At 40.6% G+C, this 17856-nt stretch overlaps 1 protein-coding gene across 1 annotated transcript; it reads right to left on the bottom strand.

Moving 5' to 3' along the window:
* Nucleotides 1–359: 359 nt before the first annotated feature.
* On the bottom strand, nt 360–17744 carry xpo1a (exportin 1 (CRM1 homolog, yeast) a). Its single transcript, XM_049002358.1, has 25 exons — nt 17130–17744; nt 15384–15513; nt 13080–13181; nt 10922–10994; nt 9394–9455; nt 9238–9282; nt 8929–9110; nt 8763–8811; nt 8554–8673; nt 8351–8479; nt 7861–8019; nt 7543–7740; nt 7317–7455; nt 7022–7203; nt 6781–6937; nt 6400–6563; nt 4572–4706; nt 3623–3806; nt 3415–3521; nt 3078–3272; nt 2825–2993; nt 2490–2624; nt 2228–2387; nt 2044–2140; nt 360–1394 (listed from the first exon to the last, which is right to left on the bottom strand). The coding sequence occupies exons 2-25, from the start codon at nt 15507–15509 to the stop codon at nt 1248–1250; spliced, it is 3216 nt and encodes a 1071-aa protein (XP_048858315.1). The 5' UTR covers nt 15510–15513; nt 17130–17744; the 3' UTR covers nt 360–1247.
* Between the last annotated feature and the right edge of the window lie 112 nt (nt 17745–17856).

Genomic DNA, 17856 nt, shown 5'->3' with positions numbered 1-17856 from the left:
GGTCCCCCACCCCTGGACCATACAATATTGTCAAAATGTCTGCCAAAGTGTTTGCAAGATATCAATTATTAAGTTGTAAATAGGTCTCCACAATGTCTTTTTCCCCTTAGATGACTCCTGATCTGCTTTGGGCAGCACGACAAGGCTCCCCCTCCCAACAGAGCCCACTTTTTCTGTTCTATAATAAATCTAGAAATTTGGAAGGGAAAACGGATAGCATTGCCAACTTAGTAATAACTTCGAATTAGTTCATTCATTAAGAGCTTAGTGTTTTGCAAATGTCAGTTGCAGACTAGATCAATCCTCTAGCATCCAAATAATCAACAGGGAAAAGCACAGAAAAGTGCAAAAATACCAACTTAAATGTAAACCAATGTTTTATTTTGCTCTGAGTAGTGTTCATGAAGCACTACAGTACAGTTAATGATGTAGTTCAGTACAATTTAATTTCAAAAGCCATTAGAATTAAACACGCTATTATGCTGCCTACACTAACCCATAAATATTTTTAGCCACTTTTCAGACTCCAAATTTTAATGAAGGCTCACAAAAGAGCAACAGTCCTCATTGAGGAAAACAAAAACTTGTCGGCTGAGCGACAGCTCACACACACAGCAAACATTTTTGTAAAAATAACCAACTTTATGGTATTAAAAGATGCTTTACATTTGAGAGATATGCACATGATTCAACTTGCCCGACAAATCTGTCCGACAACAGAGTGCAGTACTGGAAGCAAAACCAGAAGCCAACTTTCATCATTTAAAAAAAAAAAAAAAAAAAGAAAAAGAAAAGGATTTTTTTACACCTTCATTCCTAATCCCAGAAGCTGAAAGCCCCCCTCCCCCCCTTACAGAACACCACATCACCTCTGCAACTCCACATTCAAAAGTTTGATGACAGTTTGCAATATATATTTCTTCTAGCACAAAATCAGTTGTGTTTTATTATACAATATTCAAACCAAAACGGCAAAAGTGCGGGGGATGGGGGTTAATGAATTCAATTCTTACAATGTCATGCAGCTCTAATCAAAGAATATGACTGGACCTAATATAGAAATAAAGGAACATTATTACGCAAGTCTCCATATAAAACGTGTATTGTAAAAAGGGCTCCTGGGTGACACAGACTCATATTGGCATTGTGTTGCTCGACAAACATCCAAGAGATGGACGCTCGCAGCTGGCTCACATCTAAGAGCCACAATGGTTGCCCCCCCTTCTCCCAAAAGTAAAATATCCAGGTCAGTCACACATCTCTTCTGGAATTTCATGGGGGTTCAAGATGCCTGGTACAGACATCTGCAGCTTGCGTTTCTCCTCCTGGGCCTGCCGCAGAGATGTCTCCCGTTCCTCCAAGAACAGGTCTGTTGTGTCCTCTCCTGCAAATTCCTGCAGGGGAACCACATAGGTACCTCAGTTTCGTATAGCATTTCACTAAATGTGGAAAAGATGAGAGCAACAATTTAAATTGCAGTGTCCAAACTTCGATTTCACTGCCGAACCAAATCTGTGGGGACTGTTTTACTACCAAGCATCTAACTAAATAGTCATTTGGGACGCAGAGCGCAATTTATTCACCCAACCTATTCTGCATATCTAATACGCTAAACAGAAAGTATGGTTTCATAACATATTTGCAACTGGTTTAGATTTAAGCCTTGAATGCAAAATTATTTGCACCTATCTAGAGTGAAAGTAGTTGAAACTAATCAATAAAAAAAAAACAACCTATTATACTTGGGCAATACAAGCTAATTCCCCACTGACGGTTTATAGTAAGCATCCTAAGACAATTAGCTATCATAAAATATCAGCGGTCATCCTATGGCAGATCTGACAATGCGTTAACGCTCAAATAACAAAAGGATGACTGAACCTGAAATATTTTGTAAAACAATTATACATGTATGACCTTGAAGGAAATCTACATGTTAAATACCAAATGGCAGCACCTTTTGTGCATTACTGTACAAAACATTTGACATTAAGTACTATATGGCTGAACTACATGCGTGCAGAAAGGAAGGAAATGACATACTTTTATCTGTACCAGGAAGTCCCTCAGATGTTCTTTGAAGGCAGGAATATCTTGATTTAAGCTGAAGAGGCCAGTTACAAATACCTTCACCTGGGCGCTAAAATGTGAAATATTAACACAGATGAGACAACCATAATTAAGCAGCAAAGGTACACTGCCTTGTCCTGGACGGCCGAGTACTTACTCCTGTAGATGAGGAAAGGCTGTTTTTAACAGGTTGGCCACATACTCTTGAATGAACACCAGGTTGCTGACTGGAGATGCAGGATTTAGCGCGACAAAGATTTTGCTTTCCTCTACCAAACTGAACATGTAGGCAAGGATGGATGCATGCATTGTTAAACCTGCAAGGAAAGAAGATTTAACACACCATTCGTTCACAAATTAAATACTCCCAGCATAACACGTCCCCTGCTGCAACCCACAAAAAAAATCCACCTTCGTACCAGCTGTGTGGGACGTATCCGTGACAACAGAAAAGATATGCTGCAAGATGTCACAAAAGTACGTCTGATAAAAACTCTGGGCAGCTGCCTCTTCTTGGCCAACATTCTGAAGCAAAGTGTATAAAATCTGCAGGCCTAGAAAGAAATGTGAGAAACACTAATTACCAAAGTCTATGAAACCACAGGCTAGTAGATCCTACAGGTAATAAACAGTAAACACTTCCTGCTATTTTGATGTTTGCATGGACCCTTACCTTCCTGTTAACCACTTGATCACAGAAAGCTATTACAGAGATACCAAAACTAAGGAATGTGAGGCAGAGGTTTAAGAATACCTGTGTCTGCCACATTTCGCATGGTGTGTTTGAAGGCCCAGATGATGGAATCCAGCACCAGTTTGAACTGGGCTGGAGGAATGTCCAAGAAAGCAGGGAAGCAGTGTGAATTCACAGCTTGCAAAAGGTAGAAGAAGTGTGTCCTGTGCTCCGGGTATTCCTCAAAGTCCTAGTAAGACACAGCAATACGTACATAAGCACAACCCTGCAGGGAAACCTGCCCAAAACATCTGCAATGAACTACATTACTTACCTTGTTTATCATATTTAGGGTACATTCAAAAACCGCATCAAATATCTGGGGGATTTCGGCTGTGATGTGTCCACCCAGTTTGTTGACGATGACTGCCATAGTGCTGAGGACTTCGGGTTCTCTGGCTGCCGGAACATTCCTTTGATAGTCGATGAGCACAGCATCCAACAGCGGTGGTACAAAGTTCTCTCCGACCTGCAAACAGCACCAGACTTTTATATTAACAGTTAAACATGTACAAGAAGATTATCCGTTACGATTCTGTTATGCTAAAGAAAAGCCAAACCTTTTTTTTAAGAATGTATAATCACCAATTGCTTCCCAGGACTGTACTTACCATTTGTGGATCATTTGAGCGACTGACCCAGCCGGAAATAAGTTTCAGAGTCTCCCTTTTAACTGTTCTCATACTTCGTATTAAAGGCTGTTTTGTAACCATCTCCCCTGCAACGAAATCGTATTAAAAATATGAATCAGAATCCAGAAGTTTCACAGAAATCCATCACTTACCAAGAAATATACTTATCTCTAAGTATGGTGCCTACCGTTGGTCTGGATGGCTGCAGAGATATTTTCACTCAAGCACTTATACACGTTGAGCATGTCCAGGTAGATGCGGCCTAGCTGGATGACGAACTGGTGGCCCACGGCTTTGCACGCCCGCACATTCGTCTTCAGGATGCTGCCCAGCTGCTTCACGGTCTCTGGGTCCTTCAGAATGTCCACATTCTGTGAACAAAATAATTCAGAGTAACATAGATTAATGACATCTGAAATGTTCCTTTGATTACATCTCGGTGCCATTCACACCATGTAACAAAGAATCTACATCACAACGTCCTTATCTGTCAGATAACAGTCATCCATCCATCTATTTTCCAAACCGCTTATCCTACTGGGTCGTGGGGGGCCTCACACCTCTGGGACCTGGGATCGAGTCTCTGCCTAGGTCACATGTGTGCGGAGTTTGCATGTTCTCCCCATGTCATCGTGGGGTTTCCTCCGGGTACTCCGGTTTCCCCCCACAGTCCAAAAACATGCTGAGGCTAATTGGAGTTACTAAATTGCCCATAGGTGTGCATGTGTGAGTGAATGGTGTGTGAGTGTGCCCTGCGATGGGCTGGCCCCCCGTCCTGGGTTGTTCCCTGCCTCGTGTCCATTGCTTCCGGGATAGACTCCGGACCCCCCGCGACCCAGTAGGATGAGTGGTTTGGAAAATGGATGGATGGATGGAAGTGACCTACAGCATGCCTTTGTGAAGTCACTTAAAGGTAGTGTGGGAATGGGGATTATTTGGAGACAGCACTTTTACAAACAGCATACTGTGATTTATATAAAAGTCATGTACTATAACACTAAAGAAACCAACTCCAGAAAAATTGGCATCATTTTCTGCACCCAACTGGCAGACTAAAGCCCTTTATCCAACAGTCGCGTTAACAGGTCCTGTTGGTTTAAGCTGACAGGCTTTCCACACAAATAAAACACACATACCTTGGTTGCCTGCTGAATGATACTGTCCCACACCTGGTTGGGAAGCAGCATGTACTTCTCAATGAGATGTTCTTGAACAGCTTGGTCTGTCTGTGCACCTATCATGTAGCCGACAGCCTCGTAGAATGTATGGACCTGATCACGCGGAGAGAAAGGAGGGGGGGAAACGGCAGAGCATCACATCTCAGTGAAGAAAGCTGTAGACTCACTTTTACACAGAGCTACCCATATGAAACATTCATTAAAACAAAAATGGGGAAGCGAAATCTTCCAAACGGGGCCCAAGTGGGACAGCTGTGGGTTGCCACCAGACCAAACTGAAGGACGTCCGTCTTTTGCACAGAACTGTGGTTTCAAATTTAGCGAACAAACAAATACAAAAAAAATTTAAAAAATGAGTGAAGCAAAATTTTAATAGGGACCCAATGGGAAAAATGTGGGAAATTAAGCTCCACAAAAGGGCATTAGTCCTGTGTACCTAGCACATAACAGGCTGGTATAATTAGTGCTGCGTGGCCATTCTTGAGCTTTCAAAAAATATATACAAATTTGGGGCAGCATAATCTTAATGGAGACCGTATGGGTTGTAGGGTGTCAAGACAGCTTTCCAGCATCACCCCTCACCTCTGTAGGGTGCGGATTTTGATTTTTGTCCACCTGAGATTTAAATTTAATGGAAGGTGGCCTTTTTTTAATGTACATTATATGGCCAAAGGCGTGTGGAAACCAGCCTGCTCAACATCCCATTCCAAAGCCAAGTTGACTGGCCCTCTGTTACTGAAGCGGCCTCTGCTCTTCTGGAATACTGATCGTGGGACCTGCTGCCATTCAAGCACTAGCAGAGCAGAAATGTGGGGAACCGACTTGTTGGACAGGTGGCATCATATGATGGCACCAAGCTGAAAGTCACTAACCTCTCCTGTACAACCACCCATTCTGCCGCCAGTGTTTTTATTCTGGAGATCACATGACTGTGTCTTTAATTATTCTGAATTATTATGTCATTAATAAGCATGGCTTAACTAGCTAATCCCACTAATTTATAGAGGTGCCCATGCACATTTGGCCATATAGTGTATTTGGGAAGATGTGCAGAATTAAAGTCTTTCGGGGAGTGCAAACTTCACTCTCTGTTCTGTGTCATTGTTATTGCTGGGTTATTGTTATGTATTGCCTTTTATATGGTGCCAGGTGCAAAATTTGATTTCGTTCCGTTACCCCCAGTCTGACACCTGGGAAAACAGAAAATTGTGAAATAATCTGGTGTTGCTAAAACATTAAATAAGAATCAAGGGAGAAGGTGGAAAAAAATATCTGATGGTTTTTATTTACCATTCAGTCAGTGAATCAGGTCATTCTTTTCATATCTGGGGTCGGGTTTTGAGTTGGATTTTCCTTCACCCCCACTTTTAGTTTTAGTGGATAAAAAAAAATACTTTAAATACTTCTAGAGGGGCTCGCACTTGTCAAATTCAGTCTGTCCCCTATTTGGCATGTCACTTTTCGCTGAAATTGTATTTTTCCAGCTGGCCTTTTTCCCACGTCAACAACAACCATGAGAATGTAAGTTGGAGTTCCAGGGAAAAACATACATTAAAATGCTTGAAATCAATGAACAGAATGAGAACAGGTATGATTGCTCAGCTGGTCTTTAGCCAACGTTTAATACCAAATACTAAAACGTGACATTTTCAGGCATTTTATGACATTAATTTTTTTAAGGTATTTAAAACTTTGAAGATCCATGGGAACTTGGATTAACAGAGGTGATGTCCAAGACACACAGAAGCGAAACACACATTCCCAGCAACGTGTTCTGAGGGCTCACCTGCTGAGGTTGCAGGTCACAGATAATGGTGTTGATGTTATTCAGGATCTCGTCAATAAAGGGCATGACCTCGCCCACCTGCACCTGCACAAAATGTCTCCTGCACTTCTGCGCAATCTTGATGAATGTGTCGCACGCCATGTCCTGTACTCCGTCATGGGTTTCTGCCAAACCAAACTCAACCCATCAGAGCCAGAAGAATGCACAGAAAGGAACCTACGTTTTCATCTCGCCTGAAATATCCTCTACCCCATATTCTGTACCTCATGTTTAACTGAGCTCTCTCTATCTCACACAACCACACGCCAAATAACCTCACCAATAAAGTACATCTGAGATCAGCTTTCAGAACCAAGTGTCTTTGAAACTGCTCAGGCTCACCATGCATAAACTCAAAGAGCTTGTTGACCACAGTTTTCAGGAACTTCCAATGTGCTCGCAGAAAACGGGGGTACTGTCCCACAATGTACATGATATTGGAGGCAATGATGGCTTTGTTGTCTTTGCCTCGCTTCTGCTCACACAGCCCCAATAAATCCTAGGGATGAAGATACTGCCATTAGTTTATAGGTAATTGGGGGAGGGGCTAACATGTAAACATTTAACCGCAAATTCACCACACCTTTATAACCGTGACAAGGAATCTCTTTTCATCCTCTTCATGCATAGCCCCGCTGATGGAACCCATAGCCCAACAGAGTGTGTTCAGGTTCTTCCATGACCACTCCGTCCCATTGACCTGGTTGTGCAGCTTCTCAGTCATTATGCGTTCCGTGTCAACATAGTCCAAGTGTGTGAGATATACTGTTGGAGAAGGGGGGGGGTGAAGCTGTACATTAGCGGAAAAAACCCCAATGCAGTAATACAGGAAGACTTTAGCCTGCAGTTTAAGTACATTCAGTTGCTCCAACACTCACCAAGAGTCTCTCTCATGTTTTTGTACAGATTGATGGAATCGGTGTCTTTCATGAATTCTCTGACCACTTCTCCTTGGTCATTCTCCACCACTAGAACCTCCTCTGGCTTCGCCATTCGACTCACCATTAGCAGACGGACCTGCCACGGTAAAGAAAAGCAAACGGATGTGGCGACATTTGGTCTTAACGGCAGCGGATACGATCAAATGGTACTACAGATACCAACCTTGGAGAGCACCGGGAGGTACAACTGCCGCCGTGGAGGGACTTCGAAATGCTGGCTGCCAGCCAGCAGTGGGGTGGCAGAGGTGGAGAATGGGCTCTCCCTGTACAGCTCTGCTGCCAGATGGTTCCAGTACTCCAAGCAGATCTTAAAGATCTCCGTCTCCTCTACTTCCGACACCAACAGCATGTAATGCAGAGCCTGTGGGTCATCATTTCATATTATTATTTAAGCAAAGAAGGACAGCAGAACCCCCTGCCTGTAAACACAACTACACCCTGAATATGCATCGGGACGGCGAGTTAAAGGCTAGAACGTCACCTCCATCAGGGTCTCCCGAAGATTTAGCCGCTTCTCTATCAGTTGGCCATGTTCCTTCAGGAAGGTGCACAGAAACAGGCTGAGGTTCTGGATGAAGTTCTGTTCATCATCCTTTCCACTGGAGTATGCCAAACGGATATTTGTGTTCAAAGGAAGCATCTGATTAGGGGGGGGAAAGAGGAATGGACATTAACATTAGTAACTGATCGGCTTTAGTACAAAGAATAACACCGTTCAGGTAATGGAACAAGTAAGATGCATGCATGTTAAGATTCCACACAAAAGATCAAGAGGAAACAATCTTTGAAAAAAGATTAACTCGTATCAATAACCAATAAATTTGTAATGCACAAAGCACACGTGAATCTAAACAGCCAAATCAAATGCCCACAACTCAAAAACAGCAAGGAACAGTAAAGGACCTGGTGGAATATAGCCATGAAATAGAGGGTGGTGTACAATCTGCGGCAAAAGGTATGGATAGAAGTACCTGTTTGAGCTGCATCATGGTGAGAGTGAACAGAGTAACAAATTGCTCTTCGTACTGGCTGACACTCACACCCGCAATCTCGGTCAGGCACTTCAGAGTCACGTTTCGGAACATTGGAACATTTAAAAACTGGGGAGAAGAAAAAGATGTTCAATGCACCACTTTAAAATTAGACAAGCAGACCAAAACTAAAGAATCATTACCTTGTACACAAGGGTGCTGATGAGCTTGGTTTCAAAGATATATCCGAGAGGAATCCAGTTCAGAAAGCGCAGCAGCGTCTCCAATGTCGCATGAGCCAGTGGGGCATTCTGGGAATTTTCCTGGGGGAAGGGAAAAAAAACTGGCTATAAGTCAGTACTTGCCTTCTTTTTTGGAGTGGGAGGCATATGAAGTTCAGTTTTTAACTTACCATGACAAATTGGCAGAGCTGGAATATCTGCGAGAACTCATTGCACATGCTGTGAGAGGAAATTGTTGACTTAAGACCAAACTTACAATAACATACAATTTTAAGCATTTATTTTAATGCCAGTGGAAATAATTTGAATGTCTTTGGTAATAAAAAATCAGTGCACCTGTCCTTCAGATGCTTGGCCTTGACTTGGGTCATCTGACCACTTGAAAAGTCAAACACCTCTTCGCTAAGGAGTTTCAGTATGATCATGTTGTTCTGGCACAGGCTCTCACTGGTACGGCTGGCACCCACAATGTCACTGATGAAAGTTGGCCAATGCTTGGGCCACTCTTGCTTCAAGATCTAAATAAATGGGAGATTCACGAATAGCAACAGTTAAATTAAGGTACAGCTATTTAACAACTTCCTGTATGATCAATGACGGAAAAGTGGCCGCAACAAAATCAGAGTTCTTAAATTGCTCACTCACCTGGACCAAGATCATGTTAAGCTTCCTAATATACACCTTCTCTTTCTGCAAGGCAGGAAAAAACCCTCTTAAAACTACCACATTTTTTCAATTACATTTCCAGACAATTTAAAGAAAAATGGAAAAAAACTTAATTACAAAAATATACACCAGTACCTCAATATTTGCAGAATCCGATGAAGTTTTGATAATAAGGCCAACAACATACTTTTTAATTCCTAAAACAGAAAAATAAATAGGTTTACTGACAAGCCAACAGTGTTTGGGGTACATGCAAAACTGACATTTTAAATACAGGCATACAAGGAAAAAAAATATGCACAACTTTCTACCCAAAAAGCTCCGGAAGCACAAAATTCCCAGAAAGGTGTGGAAAGCACCACCTAATTAAAAAGATGTATGCACAGGTAACTCATTTGCTAATTAAATAAATGTAAATCGGCATTTAATTATACGGCTTCTATGAGCCAAGCCAATTTCAAATTAACGTTTTGAACAAACACATATAGCGTAATGTGATGGAATCACAGCCCATTTGAAATAAAGTTTCCAAAGGTACGCACAGACTTGGATAGGTGCACAGAATCACTCTGCCCAAGATTTTGCTCCCACCGTCCATTTTATGCATTAGAATGTCTGCCCACATATGGCTCAGCTTCATCAAGTGCCTCCTCATGAAATATAAAGAGTTAACATTTAACACTGCATACAAAACTTGTGAAATATCGGTCCCATTAACCTCATCAAGCCAGGGCTAGAACATTGTCCCATGCGTCAAGGCATGCATTTTGCGTATCTTTTTGCGTTAATCTTGTGACCTGGTGATTATTTTTAGATTTTGCCCAAAGTAATAAAGAGAACCGAGATTAAATATTCTCTGTTAATGACATGAAGTAATATTCCATCTGCCCACGAATGTCTATTTCACCTAATCCTGAATTGCTCTCACTGATTTCTGTGGTTACATATACTGAATGACAACAGAACATCATAGGGACCTCCATGCAATAGATTAAACCAGCATATTGCCACTAATTTAAACAATCTATTTTGACTGCTAACTGGCAGACAGAGAACAGTGCTTTCCGTAGTAATAAACACAATACCGGTCTTCCCCCATCAATCTTTTGCAGATATTGCTGGTTTAGTATCAATTTCCAAGGAGCACTGATTTTATAACATACGGTTAAAAACCAAAAATCACAAGAACTCTGAGGTATAATGTTGCACCAATACTCCTCTATTTCAAATAAATGCAAAATTTTCATTCTCTTACTTGCACCTTTTAAAGATAAATCTGACCAGCTCATTCAAAGCAGCAAATCAAACACATTCTGCTCTAGTAAAGATCCAAGCTGAGCAGAAAGTAAATTAGTTCTCCTTTCAAAGGGTACAGAGAAGCTTAGCACACACTTGGCAACAGACCCGTGGTCTTAAGATGTGAAAATGTTACCAGAGTAAAAGCCAGCCATGACAATACCAAAAGGCACAAAAATAAAGACTACCTGAGAAATCCAAAATATCTTTCATCTTATTAATACATTCTAAAACAAAAAAGGGCTTCATACTCCCTAATCTGCAAAGCTATTTGTGCTGTCTTTCACTGAAAGACAGAATATCAGCAATTACAATAATCAATTAACCAATGAAACACAAGTTTTAATGTCAAGCAAGCAGTTCTTACCTTCACACTGATTTCTGGGAAGAATCTTCCACCTTGATTTTATAACCGTTTCCAGAATCTGCAGCGCATAGTACTGTAATGCATAAGGATAAATCTAGATTAGACCATGGCATCTTAGAGAAGAAAATCAGACCATGCAAAACTCTGTGCTTAATCAAGAAAAGAAATGCAAGTTGCTTTTAATTCTACCTGCCAAAGTTACAAATGCCAAAATCATTAAGTACAATTCATGCAGCGCTCACTACGCGGATCTGTGATCTACAAAAAAAAAAAAAAAGAAATCCTGTAGAAGTCCTGCTGTTTGTCTCAGTGTCACACCAGAAAGTGAAACACAAGAATGGAAAAACAATGTTCACATACTCATTGGTTTTTTTGAATACAACTACCTTAAGACACCTTGAGGTAAATTTAAAATACAAGGGGAAAAAAACAGCTGACCTCTAGGACATCAATCTGCAACTAAAGAGCCTGACCCCCTCGAAAGGAGACGGCTTCACCAGACAATAGTGCCTGTTACAACACAACAATCAAGGTGCTTATGTGCATCCAAACACTCACATGCACACAGACACGCATTATGGCTGCGAACATCGATAAATAAAATAATAATAATTACATGAAAAACCTGAATCGGTTCATGAACCCCCGTTTTCACCTTAAACTGGTGTTACTCTTAAGGAACAGCAAGACAGCCCACAGGTTAAAATAGACATTTGAGTTCTATTTTAAATTAGACTAATGGTTTCTTAAACATTGTTAGTAGATGTTTTTTTATTTTTATTTAAACCACCAGTATTTCAATTGCAGGGATCACTGATTTTTTAGAATAGAAGTGGGGGAAGCAGACAGTGCAGGGTGTTAATGTGTCAAGGTTAAAACGCATTCGTAGAATCAAGAGCGACATAAAATCTTGAATGAAATCATCTAGAAAATTACACTGGTGTCAAATTAACTTTTTGGCCATAAGCTTTATAAGAGTTCATACTTTCAATTTGGTTCTTTATAAGGAAAAACCGTCAACAAAACCTTGCAACGCTCACACCATGGCTGCTACCATAATGCAAGGCTTTGGAAAAGCAGTCAGACTAAGATTACAGGAGGAAAGTCAGAAATAGAGGAGTAGAAAAAGGGAGATGTATGACCCCTACAGGAGAAATACCTGCTGCCACACTTCTCTCTCTCTCTCTCTCTGTGTCATGGAGCATAGAGACTACAGTCTGAACCCTCACTCCTCCCAATGAAACAAATGCAATAGAAACTGATGAACAGAATTCAGTCAAAGGGAATCAAAAGGGTAGACCTTGTGGAGGCCTGCCGCCAAAGCCTAGCTGTGTCAAGGTGCACAGGAAGAGACACCCCGTTTCATCCTATTACAAGCAATCAACATAATGGAACATTAAGATTAATATCAAATATTAACAGCTGGAATAAATCTTGCAACAGAGAAAATATGCCAAATGTTAAAATATGGCGTTTTGATAGCTGAAGGAATTAATTTCACAAAAACTGAAATGTTTACCTGTGAACAGTTTCAATTCCACTGCAAACCAGATGTTTGCTACGTTGCAAAATTTGGCTTTTACAAACTGCTGATGCACCAATTCACACAATAGTGGTTACTGTCAGCGATAAGGTCAATTTCAAAAATCAAGCAAGAATGCGAACACTGAAACGTTAAAATAAATAACATCTAAACAATGGCAGTTAAAAGTATAGTAAAATAGAAAAACGAGTATGCAAAGATGAACTCATAGGGTAATTGATGACCTTTAAATTGAAATACATTGAATTTTAAAATTTCACGTCAAATTGAAAAAGGCTACTGTAAAACCACGGAACAGTACTTTGCTACTGAGCACTGAGCGAGAGGACTAGAATTGAGAGTTCAGCTGAGAGAAGAGGGCCCTGAGAGTGCAACCTGAACAAGGCAACCAAAAGTACCTTAGTGTAACCACCACCATAACCACGCACACAAACAGAAACACACACACATTCACATATACAAAGTAAGTAACAGTGAGAACAAATGAGATTGGTTGGCTTTTCACAAACAGAAATTTGCTTCTCGGGATTTATTTTAATCATGCTTTTTAGGTCAACATACAACACCCTTTAAAAATAATGGAAGTCACATCCACTGCGTATCTGTATGGCTTACTTTGGTATTCATATTATGTGAGAACTCCAAAATGGTGTCAACTCTTGTCCAAGCATCAGGGTGCTCTTTCAAATGGGTCAACACCTCCTGCGCCATTCTTTGCTATAATTAATCAAATGAAAAAAAAAAATACAGAATGGTTAACACTTTTTCATACACATCAAATTACCTACAAGTACTTTTCTACTCTTAGTAGATAAGCAACTTGATTCTTAAATGTTTCATGAAGTTCACATCTGACGCCGACTGCAACTAATATTTAATCCCGTTATATTACCCAATGCAGTATGCGCCAGTCTGAAGAGAAACTAAACATGCATTTGAAAGACAACTTCAATATCAGTTAACAACAGAGACTCCGTCCACCCCCACCACGGACTGTTCTCCCTGCTGCCCTCTGGGAAGAGGCTTTGCAGCATCAGGACCAGGACAGTCAGATTCTGCAATAGTTTCATTCCTCGAGCCATTAGACTCCTGAACTCTTAATAACTCATGGCAACCCCTACCCATCCAAGCACGTCACTTTCAAGAACTGTTTTTAAAAAAATGTCTAGTGCAACATATCTGAAACAGTGACGTACACTGGTCTTTGCTGCTATACTGCGGTTAATATATTTTAACGTATACTCTATTTCCACTTTATATTCTATTTTCTATTTATTTCCTATTCAAAATTTATCATTTTAAGTTTAAGAATTTTAGTATTACTACATTCTGCTAGGCTGATGGTGAGTCAATGTAACGTAATTTTGTTCTGCTGTGCACTAACTGATGTATGTTCTGAATGACCAAACAGTTTGAGATTTAAGCAAATAAAAAATGAGTTTGACCCAGATTAATTAAAAAGTGTTGTCACTGGTGACAGATATAAAGCACCCTTATCTATTAAAGAGAGATCGCTTCTGGTACAAGTGCCTCCAATAGTTCTAAAATAACTTAAGGAATTTTTTAAATGTCAATCATGCAGTAACACAGTGGCTGGAAATTAACTGATTAGTCACTACTCGTATAGATAGCACCATCAATCTAATTCTCTATGTAAAAAGACTAACGGCTGACAGGTCCAATCATTTATATCCTCAGAAGTCAGGTGACACCTTGCCCTTACAATTTTACATTTAATTTTTTTTATCTAAACAAACATAAAAATTTTTTGTGAAAGTAGCATCAGATAATCTCTGGAGCATTTGAGGCCTTGTTCAGGGGCTCAATGATGGAATCACTCTGCCAACGCTTGGATTTGAACCAACAACCTTCTGATCACAGGCAAAGCGTCCTACCCCAACTACCCATCTCCTTGGCTAATGGTTCATGCAAGTGAGTGGTTTTCAAACTTTGACACATGTACCACTGGCAGTATGCAGGGTCCACTAAAGTAGTACGCAAAAATATCTGCTTCTTAAGTCTGACAGAACACATGACATAAATACTGTTTCTGGAGCCTGATGGTCCAAACAAACCACAATGGTCGAACCAGTAACACTGTTCACCTGACTTCTATAGCAAAGCACTGTTAAAGAGGGAAAAGGTGCTAAATTCCTTTAATTCAAATAGCAATGAGTGCAGCTGGCCTCTCAGGATGAATCATCGGTACATGATAGTTACATCATTTTCACCAGAATATTAAAGCGCCAGAATATTAAAACTTCACAATCTTTCTGATTTGTGGCTGAACACATCTCCACTACTTATGCTGTGTTCCATGTGAACTCATAACTTGTAAAGTCCGAGTTCCAACTGAAACCCCCTGAAGTCAGAATTCCGACTCATAAACTAAGAGGAATCGACACAAACCTGAGCTCAGAATTCAAGATGGCTGTGCCCTTTATCAACAGAAGTTTAAGCTGTAGTTCAGTGTTATTTGTGGCTCATTAAGTTGGCTGTACACACAGTACTGCCCAACCGGTACCTGTGGATGCATTACCATGTGCAAAATACCAGGTAATGTGTTGTTATCCACTGATATTGCTAACAATGGCTAACAATTAAATAACTGGGGCCCGTTTCATTAGGCATGATTTCTTGCTTAAGCAAACAACTTTTCAGATTTAAACTGGGGTAAATGAAATACAACAAGTTAAATCCAGGTAAGCAAGAAATCTTGCTTTTTGAATTCGGTCCCTGGTACTGTACTGCTAAATGGCTTTCCGACTTGCTGTACTGGAATGCTGCTAACTTGTGTGTCGTCAATCCCAGTTCTGTGTTCCGACCTCCGAGATAAATGGAACGCAGCATCAGATGTATGTAATATAAAATCACTACATAAGTCATAAAAGGCAATGACAAGCAAATACAGATTCTTACCTGTGATCCAATATCATTGTACATACAATTCACCACATTGTCCAGCAGGGTTATGTCCAGCTTCTGATTGAAGTCCAGCAGCTGTCTAGCTGCATGGTCGGCTAACATTGTCATAACTGCTGGCATAGAGCTGAGGGCATAAAACAGTCCAGTAAAAGGCCAGGTGAATCAACCAGTGCTGCCCCCCCCCCCCCCCATCTGTTGCGTGCACATGCTTCCAAACACGTTCACCAACTGATCACTCTCCTTGTAACGTCAAAAACCTTTCTGTGTTTCTCCACAGAAAACAAATATTGATATGGTATTGATGAGCAGCCTATTGTCTTTTAAATGGAAGGAACATGGTATTTTCTCTCATTTCAGCCTGGGTAAAAACAGAATGCTCCCACGAAAGTCTATGGAAACAATTCTGGCAAACTCTACTTTAATCTAATGCTATGTTACGTTGTTTACATCTGCAACTTGTAGGCGGGGCAAAAAAATGAAGGCCACTACCCCCCAAAGGACAATACTGTGTCCTTTACTGTATTCAAATAACACTCAAAAGATCTATGAATGCCAAGACAAAACAGGTTCATCATTTAATCGGTCTCATATATAATCGTACCCACTTTACACCAGTTTTTCTCATAAATGTCGGTCGACCAAATTTCAGCAATATTTCTCTATTTTACGGAAAATTATTTGTTTGAGATTCTCTTCACTGTTAAAGTCTATCCTAATGATTCTTCTTTAAATTCGACTTGAACGATGACAGCAAAGAGCGCCTAATGCACGCAAGAGATACTTTTTCTTAACTCGAGTCTTGCGATTTTGCTGAATATTGTTTACAATATCAAAACGGTAGCGCTAGTTACCCATTTATATCCAATTTACAACAAATTTATATCGTCTAATTAACAGTACATAGATTTCAAGGTAATTATCAAAAGTATAAACAGACACATAATAATTTTCAAGACTATGTAACTGCCAAAAGATATGATACAATTATATTAAACTCTCAGTAAAAGCCAGATACACGAATAAACATTATTTGGATTTAATGCGTATTATACAACTGCACGTCGTCCCCAGAGCCAGATGAGTGACGTGAATATGAATTCCATATTTAACCGGACTCCGAGCCGTCATCAAAATGAATTTATTTCAATCCGCAACAAATCACGTTAGTAAAACGTCATTTGTTTTGATAGGTGAATTTCTGAAGTAATGCTAGCGCATCGTTCTCCCGCAGATGCAAAACCTATATATGACATTATGTCCCCAAAACATAGGACTATCAAAAACCTTTCTAAAAAGACGATTATGCAGCTGATTTAATGAGCTACGGATGAGCCGGGCTGACCAGCTGAACGTCATAGTAGGTTCAGCACCAAGGTAACGACACCTCGCTCCGAAGGCTCGAGCACGTGATCCAGCTGTCGACATCGCAGCTCGCGGCTGCGGGAACAATTTCTAGAATCTTCCACCTTCAACTTTATACCAGATCCGCAACTAAGAGCTCTTTAAATAATGACAGAAAAATTAAACTAAACAAGCATCTGCCGAATCGGTTTCGTCTGCTCAAGGGCGCTGTAACCAGGCAGCCAGTAGTTGGGGAGACGCGACTTTTCATTCAATTGCAACCAAGGCCCTAGCTTGCAAGTATCACACACATCCATGAGTTACCAGTCTCACATGTCGCACTGCAAAAACTACCCTCTCGCAGTCGCGCAAATCCGTAGACAGTAACAAATTACTTACCTAAGTTATAAAATCACTGTCCAGTTCTCTTGGATTTAATTCCACCAGTGATTTAGCCAAATAGACTATAGTGGTCGAATGATTTCTATTCTTTTCAATTGTGCACAAATCTATTTTACGTATAACCTAGTGTCTAACGAGTTATCATCATCAGAACTGACAAGGACCAGAGTTATGTATTAAGGAGACAACTTATCAACTGACCCAATCACCTTAGGAAACTTTAACCCAAAGCCTCGAATGATGCGCGGTATAGCAATATTATTCAGCTATTTTCCTGGCTAATTAACAAGACGGGATTCAACTCAGAATCGCTCCCAGTTCCTCTGGACTGGATATTTACAAGTTAGCCTGAAGAAACCACTGGTGTAATCCCCCTAATGTCTACAACACGCTGAGTATTGGATAGCTCCGCCTCATTTTCACAAAATAAAGAACGAATCCTTCCTTCACCGCTATGTTGCTTTCTGAATTACTTTTGTGCAGCAAAGCGGTTCGAAAGACTGTAACCCTGTGCTTCCCCTCTTCTCGAGCGACAAACTCGTAACCGGATGAAACCGGTTCAGACTGGGAGATTCCATCTCGGTTTAGTTTTCGGCCGATGGCGCCACAGACATTTTTGACAAAGGTCACGCCCATTACGCAATCCGATAGGCGGAAGGGCACCAAATCCCACGATCTATAGGCTAACTCAGTCGTCAATCCTTTTCAATTCCTGCAAAATAGC

The sequence above is a fragment of the Brienomyrus brachyistius genome, unplaced genomic scaffold (genome assembly GCF_023856365.1).
Source record: "Brienomyrus brachyistius isolate T26 unplaced genomic scaffold, BBRACH_0.4 scaffold67, whole genome shotgun sequence".
NCBI classification, from domain to species: Eukaryota; Metazoa; Chordata; class Actinopteri; order Osteoglossiformes; family Mormyridae; genus Brienomyrus; species Brienomyrus brachyistius.
This window is presented reverse-complemented; position numbering and strand designations above follow the sequence as displayed.